Raw genomic sequence first — 9,333 nt, forward strand, 5'->3', positions numbered from 1 at the left:
TGAAACAGAAGATAAGTTTACAATGAAAATATAAATTAAAGGTAAAAAGCCTTCATAAGATTTGTAGCCTAATGCATGCACGCCATTCTTGTAAAGTTGTGTAATGAGGAAAAATCATGTCTAAAAGTAAACAAATAATTGGTATTTTTAAACGTGATATGGGTTGTTACAACAAAGGGTGAAGTATATTTCTTGCTGACATCAGCACTGCGCCAAAACGGACAGTTCCATTTCCAAAATCCTGTTAACTATTTTGAAGGAATATTTTACGCAACGATTTTTTTTCCAGTTTGAAAAAGGGGGTGTCATGACATAAAATGCGTCTTCGTATGACAATAATTTTTAAACTAGCTGTTATATTTAAATGATGTTTGAATAATCGCTAAAAATCTGCAAGGCGACGGGCTTAAAGTTCGCATTAGACCACGTTAATTATTGATTGGCACGGTCCTGCTATATAAAGAAGATGCAAGGGGTATTCTGCTCTCTCTCTCCTAGTCATTGGTCGCCAGGATGAGTTACGGATCAGAGCTGTACTCTTCCTCCTCCTACCGAAAGATTTTCGGGGATTCCCCTCGCTATGCTGCCTCTCCTCCGCGGCTGAGCAGTGTCCCTTCCTCCCGAAGTTCTTTCTCATCTAGTGGCTTTAGATCTCAGTCTCTGACCCGCTCCTCTTCTTTGAGCTCCTACAAAAGAGCAGGGCGATCTTCTTATTCTCCCGTGCTAAGCGAAAGCCTTGATTTGACCCAGAGTTCAGTTCTCAATAATGAGTTTAAAATTATCCGAACGAATGAGAAAGAACAGATGCAGGGTCTCAATGACCGCTTCGCAATGTTCATCGAGAAGGTGCGCAATCTTGAGCAGCAGAATAAAGTCCTGGAGACCGAGCTGGTGGCGCTGCGACAGCGGCAAAGCGAGCCGTCCCGACTTGCAGACTTATACCTGCAGGAGATCCGAGAGCTCCGTTCCCAGGTGGAGCTGTTGAATGGAGAGAAGTCGCAGATTTTGATTGAACGGGAAAACATTGAGGACGATTTGGAGAAACTCCGAGCCAAGTATGAAGATGAAATAAGGGTGCGAGAAGAGGTAGAGCAGATGCTGAAAACTTACAAGAAGGACGTGGACGATGCAACGATCGTCCGACTGGACCTGGAGAAGAAAGTGGAGTCCCTACTGGATGAGATATGTTTCTTGAGGAAGGTTCACGACGAAGAGGTGGCTGAGCTGACGAATATGATCCAGGCGTCCCAGGTCAATGTTGAAATGGAGGTTGCAAAGCCGGATCTCACGTCTGCGCTGAAAGAGATCCGTGGCCAGTACGAAACTCTGGCGGCCAAGAACCTGCATTCGGCCGAAGAGTGGTACAAGTCCAAGTTTGCGGATCTAAGTGAACAAGCAAACCGAAGCAATGAGGCGATCCGGGCAAGTCGGGAAGAGATCAACGAATTTAGGCGACAACTGCAGTCCAAGACTATCGAAATCGAAAGCCTGAGAGGAACCAACGAGTCACTGGAGAGGCAGATCCAGGAAATGGAAGACAGACATAATACCGAAATTGTTGGATTTCAGGTAGGGCACCATTAAAAATAATTTAGTATTAGATTATATGTATGACTTTCCAGTTTACCCGAATAACAGACACTACTTAAAATTTATTGGGTGTAAATGAAATATACACATGGTAAAAGAAAAAGGGAACTGTTATAAATGATAGTTACAATCTAAAAACTTGATGTAAATAATTGCACACACGAAGGCTAATTTTATCCAAACTAACGATTATTTTGAGATGTGCGCTGAGAGATTGTATTGCATAAAAATGAACGTGGGCTCGGATTTAGCTTAATGTGTAATTCACGAGCTGATTAATAGGGCTATAGAGACAGAATATTCCATTTTTATGAAGTTATGCGGCCGCAGACGTAGGTGGCGCGTCCTGTCCATGGTGCTGAAACCGTCTCAGCGCACTGGAAGGCGCCCCACGTCAGCCAGATAAAGAAAATGATGCTCAAGGTTACTCAAGGTCACAGACTGGCAGTAACTAACTACTGACTTAAGGGCTTTACTCTAAATCTGTCTTTGTAACAGGATGCCAAATTACCATGTCAACTCATGGTTGGATGTAGGGGAGAGAGTGCCATGGTTTGTATAGCTTTACTTGAACAGACTATTAAAATTATGCAAACCCAGAAATGAGGGGTGACAAGGAGGCTGTGATTCCTGAACTTGGCTAATTCTGCCACAGATGCTGTAATCCATTCACCACATGTTATTGCATGTGTTTTTGCAACATTCTTTGTATTCGGTGACCAGGACATGATCAACCAGCTGGAGAATGAGCTCAGGACCACCAAGAGCGAGATGGCACGTCACCTGAGAGAGTACCAGGACCTGCTGAACGTCAAGATGGCTTTGGATATTGAGATTGCAGCCTATAGGTAGAACATCATTGTCACTTACTGATTGGGAAGGAAAATAAATTGAGAATCTCAGTTCTAGGCAATTTTAATTTCTGTTTCCTACATTAGCTAGGACCCAGCAAAGATACTATTGTAATTATCATTCGCAGTTTGGCTGTATACTGTTCACATTCTCATTTCTCACAGAATAATTTTTATATTGAATGTTTTTGCTTTAAATGAACATGTTATTAGAGTTCTATAGTGATTTATCATTAAAATAAACAATAGCTCTCTTCATTGACACATGTAACAATTAGACAGATAGGACTGACCTTCCCTTCTAGCACTTCAAATGAAATTAATTTTTATATATAGCGTCTTTCACAGCAGAGTCGACCCAAGGGTGCCCCGATGCCACAACACTTCAATTGCAACCAGTCTAATGTCATGGTTTATAACACACACTTGGTTTGCTATACTATCACCATTTCATTTTCTTTTTAATTTATGGGTGTAATACATTCCTGCATCATTTGCATACGATAATTCAAAAACAGGGAAAAGGGAAGAGAAAGAAAGAAAGAAAGAAAAAGCCAGATGACAACAGGGGAGGGGAACAAAAAACTCCCAAGTGGAGAGAAATAAAACCTCTGGGGGTCCAAGGTCACCTGGCTGGCCAGACCCCCCCGGCATGCTCACTTAATAGGAGAAGAAAGAGTGGGCTTGCTCGCTAAAAGCAAGGTATAAAGTGTGGTCAAATCCATCAACAGGTCAGTTCTCCACGCCGGCCTGTGTAGGGTGGCAGATTGAAGTCCTCTTTTTGTCTTCTCTTTACAGGAAACTGCTGGAGGGAGAAGAAACCCGCATCAGCTCGGGGATATCCTTTGCCGTCCCCAGCCCCAGCTTGAGCTATGGGTACCAGACCCGCATCTACACCGGCACCTCCAAGGTCGGAAAGAAGGAAGAAAAGGAGGAGGAGCCTCAGGCCAAAGCCAGCAAGACGAGCGTCCAGCGCGACACATTCGAGGAGATTGTCGAGGAGACCACCTCCACCAAGAAGGTGGAGAAAAACGAGTCCATTAGCATCAACACCACCAACCAGAAAAACTAAACCCCCTCCCCTTTCTGTAATGAAGTGGTCTCAGAGAGGAATCCACCACACAACCGTTGTGACACTGCACTATGAACACCTTACAATGTGAGTTTCCAGAAACATCACTCCAGAGATTTAAAACGGCACTTTAAAACCACACGTACAATACAGACACCATTAAGGACTTAAGTATTTGTGCACTGCCGCAGGAGGTAAATTATTCACGACACATTCCAGATGGTGTGAGGATGTGTAAGTTCACCAGAAATCACAGGCATTTCAGAACCACAATATATATTGTATCAAGCATTTCTAATTCTAAGCACTCGTATGCCTGAAGATAAGCACTTGTCTTTTACAGACCTTGTTTTAATAGTTAATGTATCCAGCACAAATAGTATCTAAATGCCAGCTTAAAACTCGAGAACTATAGTTATAATTTTGTTGAGTCATTAGTGATGGACAATGATCAATTTTGGTGTTCCAAAGTAGATCATCTACCACAGTTTATTCACAAGTACCCAAATGGATTGTATTAAAACTATTTTAAAGACAGTGTAGCCAATGAATTGCTTAAAAATGTGAACAGTCATCTGCAGGTAGGTATCTACTCTCCACTGAAATTTTACCGTCCAAATGGCCTCTACCTAAAATGAAAAATTCCTCTCCAAGATTGCTCTTGTTATATTAATGCATCTCTTTACTTGAACTTAGAAAAAAGTTATCGAATTCAAGAGTTAGTTGCATGGTGTATTTTTCATGTTTGCATGGTGTGTCATTAGGCCACTGTCACTGACTGTGTCTTCCTGACCATAGGGTAGAAAATGAAGTCTTCTCCATTTCCTGCATTTCTCTATTCCTTGTAGCATATCTCCAAGCTACTTCAAGGCTCAAAAGTGTTGGAAATTTGTTTAGCATTTTAGTAAGTAGGATGCATTTCAGTACGTATGGTGGCTGTATTCCTGCAGTCAACGTCTACGATGAACGTGGATTGTTGAAGTTTCATATTCAGAGAGTCTCTGTTTCAGAGCAATAGCATTTCAGCTGTGCTCCTTGATTAAATGTGCTAAGAACGTCTGCACTAGTCAATCTCATCTATAGAGTTACCCAGTGTACACTTTAGTCAAGCAGGGTTTTGGTTTACAAATTGTTCAGCACAAAATTCATGGGTTAATAGACCATTAACTATGGGCACAAGAACATTAAATATCCTTAAGGATGCCTGGAATGCTTCTTAAGAAATCTATCCTGTACTACCCTGCCTTAGCAATACAGAATATATGAGCTAGAAAACCACAGAACAGGGCCTCGATTTAATCAGCTATGACTGTTAGCTTGACTGTATCGGAATGTGTTGTGTGCTTGACCACTTGCACGAATGAGACAAATGTGTGACTGTGAGATGGAATTCATCTCATCCATTGTCTCAGAGTTAAGTGATTGTCCAACTAATTTGAAATTAATATTTTAGACAGGGCTTTACTCGGTCTGATGTGTGTCCTCCAGCTGTTTGAGTTTCTATAGAGCTTCCAGTCATTTCTAAGCCATTGGTGAGTCGACATGGAGAAGTGTTTTGGGAAAAAATATACAAATATAAGGACAACATATAGTTGCCAGACGTCTCTTCAATGCAGCCACTCTGGTTAATATTTTGAGGGAAACTGGTGGATGTCCGTCATTCTTCTGTGTTGTCTGCCATGACTATAAAATGCTTGTCGCTGAGACCAAGGGCCCTTTATGGAATTTGTTCCAAGCACAGCGAGGCACAGGTGACTGAGCTTGCCGATGATTGTACGAATGCAGGTGGCATGGGCGCCCTTTTGCAGAATGCATGTGCATCAAGGGTTCATCAAATGTTTAACAAAGATTTCCTAAGTGTTACCCACAGAAAAGGAGAGAATGCTGTTGGTTGTCAAAATGCCTTAACAACACCAGCTTTTTGAGTTTGGCAGTTGTGTATGTGCAGTGTATGGTTTGACTACTGATGTGCTGTATGTCTTTCTAGAATTAGTCTTCTTAAATGGCAAGACCAGCAGTTTCTGAATATAGATAACCAATTTTCCTCTGTTCCTTACTGCTGTATGGCACATACCAATAAAAAAAAAGTGCTTCGATGTCTTCAATTATTTTCATTTCAATTATTTTAATTTCACTTGCAGTCACAAAGGTGTAATGTAATGATGGACAGCTTGTAGTCAACCTGTTAATCTGAGATTATTTGCTTTGCCACCAAGGCAATGTAGAAGCTCGACAGAGTCCAATCAATTTGACCCAAAAATAAGGTGCTTTTTAAAATCTACATTAACATTTAGAAATGATAATCGTCTTACAAAATGGTTTTAGTCAATCCAATTTAAAATGATTGACCTTGATGTGTATTCAGGTTTTGGAACGGCACCAACACCAACAACCTTACAAACTTATCCCATGGTTAGACAGTGTTTGACAGGTAAATAAATAAAAGGCTTGGTGTAAAGAAAATCCCGTCCTTCCCAGTAATTTAAACGGGTACCCAAATATAATGAAAAGATATTTGCATCCATCTGTCCATTTTCTCAGAACCTCTTAACCAGGTTGGTTTACAGTGATCCAGAGCTTATCCCAGAAAGCAGCTCACATCCTGGACAGGGTGCCACACAAGACACACATACACACACACACACACACACACACACACACACACATACTCAAACCGACCTGTACTCATATCTTTGTGGGGACCGTCCATTCATTTCTATGGGCAAAAACCCTAATCGCAATAATGACAATTTTAACCCCTACCAAGCTCTACCCTTAACCATAAGTAACAAAAACTAAATACAATACTTTTGGCTTTTTTTGTTTCTTGATTGCAGTCACAGATTTTTATAAAACTCAATTTACCCTTTTTGTCACATTGTGGGGACCACAGTTTTAGGACAGAAATAACCAAATGTGAATCAAATTATCACTAAAATCAGTGCCTTGGGGAAGTATAGAACTGCTCTTAACATAATCAGACTTTTCAGGGTTACAAATGATACATACACACAGTCTTCCTGCCAGAATATTTAGTGCTAAATTATCATCTCTCACAGTAAACTTTCAAAGTTAAAATTCTTTAAATTCTTTAAAATTTCTTTTTAAAGAAAATCTAAAACTGGAGAATGCCGCTTACATAAGTATTTAAGCCCAGCACATTAGTAATTGGTTGAGCCACCTTTTGCTGCAATAACAGCTCTAAGTATTGCTCCACCAGCTTTGTGCCCTGTTCAGGAGTGACTGTTACCTTCTACCTCATCCTGGCTCCCCCACCGGTCTCCTTTATGTGCGCCTGCTGAATTTTAAGGGACGGCCTGGTCTTGTTAACTGTTGTGTAGCTTCCTCCTCCTCAGTACTGATCCAGCGGTGCTTACTGAGGAGTCCAATACCGTATTTTTTGTACTCTATTCTAATTCTATTATATTCGATTACTTTATTTGTAACTTCCTTTTAAGGAAGGGGGAGGGGTGCACAGCGTAACCAGCCGGCACCCTGCTACGCCCCCCTTGCTGGCTGCATCAAGCCGGCCCCCAGTGTAGGGGTGGCCGGAGACTGGAATCCTGATGTTGAGCCTCATGTACAAATCGCATGTTTAATCAAAGAGCAGCATGTGAGGATGACTGTTATTAATTTCCGGTCTCCCAGTAAAATAGCTCTATTACTGAGAAAAAAATTACTGAGTAATTTATCGAACTTCCCGCTCTGGGTGTCGCATCTCAGGTCACTCTACTGATGTCCCATCCCGGGCAAGGACAGCAAATTACAAAAAGAAATTAAAATGATTGCTGTAAATCTGCAACATCAACATCCAGCATGTCCAGGGCAGGGACACTTTCTCCCCCCGCGTGTGGACAGATCCGTTCTGTCCCATTACCATGTCAGGAGCAGTTGTCATTGATGTTGCGGTAACTGGGATCTCTGTCTAGTCTCTGGGCGACTTAATCATGTTTCCTATAACTGGAGCTTAAACACTTAAGCTTAAAGATTTGTATTAGCAACAGAATGCTAATTTTGGACAGAATGCAGAACGTGCCGAGGGAGCCCAGAATTCCTCACTACACCGGGAGTGGTTCTTCTGGATGAACAGCCTCTACAGAGATTCACGATGATAACAAGAATATAGTTATGACAAGTACATTTAACTGGTCAGATTAATGGTCTGGATACACTAAATCTACACTGCCTTAAGAAATGTTTCGTGCTTTTTTTTTAATGTAGTGCTTTGACACTTTTGGATTAAAACAAGACACTGAATAACCGCCCTTTGCCCAGATCCTTTCTGGTCTCCTGGCAAGAAACCGAACAGAAAATGGTGCCCGGTACTTCAGTACTGACCTTTGAAACCAGCAGCAGCAGGACCCAGAGGCCTCAGCGACTGTGCAGATTGTCACACATGCCGCATATCGTCAAAAATTTATACCCCTGCAGTGCCGCCCGCTGACGGCAAAGGGAGAGCCGCACCCTAAAAACTCGACAAGCTGCATCTGAGCTCCTGTGTGCTTCTCCGTTCAAATAAAAAAATAAATGCTTTGTATATAGGCAGTGCCCAGTTCCCCAAGTCTGTCATTAAGTTCAGTTTGTAGGCAAGTTAGAAAAATAGTAATACAATACATAATAATAATTACGCAGTAGTAATAAAAGTAACAACATACGGCACTGAACTGTACCTCAAGCTGACGAATCGCTGAAGCTGTGCAGTGTTATCAAGAGCATCATAAAGTAATGCGTGCATTCATTATTATAGACCTTTGTAATTCACACAAATTTATGTAGTAGGCTTTATAACAGTCCATTTTTAGTACGAGTTGTCTGTAAGTCAGACATTCTTAATCCAAGGGAAGAATATAGAAGAATATCCATTAAATACACTGTAGATTCTTACATGTAGCTTGGCACGTGCTCAGCGATAAGCTTACCGGGCAGTGAGTGAGATGTGGACTGGTGATATAACCATCATCACAAACCCTGTGTGTAATGAAATAACATATGCAAGCAGCAAACTTAATATCAGAGGATTTTGGGTCAGATCCCCTCCAATTACGAGTCTCCAGTTCATAAGGAGAAACTGCCCCAGTGATAATTATGCCAGTTGGCAAAGAGTCAGCCTTCTTGTCTGCATTAATTAAATCTCTACCTAACCAAAGTGCATGGTGTCAGATTAGTCTGATATCGATTTTCTGTGTAACCTAAGTCAGTCATATGATGGGTCAAAAGCGAAAGCTTAAGCTAAAAGAAGTCACTAAATTCCTGCTAAGACAAAGACTCAGACGAAAGAGACCCCCCCCCATGAACTCTCCATTTCATTTTGCATTTCTTGCTTTTTATTAAAATCAGCAAACAAGAGGCAAGACACACATTGTGATTCAGCAAATTTAAGAAGGCAATCAAATGCAGTACTTTCTATATTAACATGTATAGCATCAACTTTTTTTAAAAAAAAAACGACAATAAATTAAAAACAGTACATCAACACAATGCCACCAAAGCTATCTGTTGTCAGTGCAATCAATTCATGTGGCTTCCGCGGCTTGCTGGCCAACACCTGTGAGAGGGGAGCTGATGAAGCGTCAGAGACACTGAGGAATAAACAGTGAACAAACCTGTAGACATATAATGCAATCGACAGCAAGTAAGCACATCAGAAAAGATGCAGTTTCTGTTTTGCATAAATATAAAAACAATTTCAAGCACGATACACAACTGCAGTGCACAATTAAAACACACTAAGAGGTGGAAGGGACAAATTCCTTGAAAGTAATGGGTTAATTAAAGCACGGGGAGTGTTGTCCTGGATACCGCCACCGACTTTCCAGAGGG

At 41.3% G+C, this 9,333-nt stretch overlaps 1 protein-coding gene across 1 annotated transcript; it reads left to right on the plus strand.

The window, feature by feature from the left end:
- Positions 1 to 8: 8 nt before the first annotated feature.
- LOC125715779 (alpha-internexin-like) lies at positions 9 to 5,879 on the plus strand. The gene is made up of 3 exons (XM_048987697.1): positions 9 to 1,569; positions 2,314 to 2,438; positions 3,240 to 5,879. Exons 1-3 carry the CDS (start codon positions 514 to 516, stop codon positions 3,511 to 3,513), a joined length of 1,455 nt encoding a protein of 484 aa, XP_048843654.1. The 5' UTR covers positions 9 to 513; the 3' UTR covers positions 3,514 to 5,879.
- Positions 5,880 to 9,333: the final 3,454 nt, after the last annotated feature.

Source organism: Brienomyrus brachyistius, chromosome 20 (assembly GCF_023856365.1).
Source record: "Brienomyrus brachyistius isolate T26 chromosome 20, BBRACH_0.4, whole genome shotgun sequence".
In the NCBI taxonomy this organism is placed as follows: domain Eukaryota; kingdom Metazoa; phylum Chordata; class Actinopteri; order Osteoglossiformes; family Mormyridae; genus Brienomyrus; species Brienomyrus brachyistius.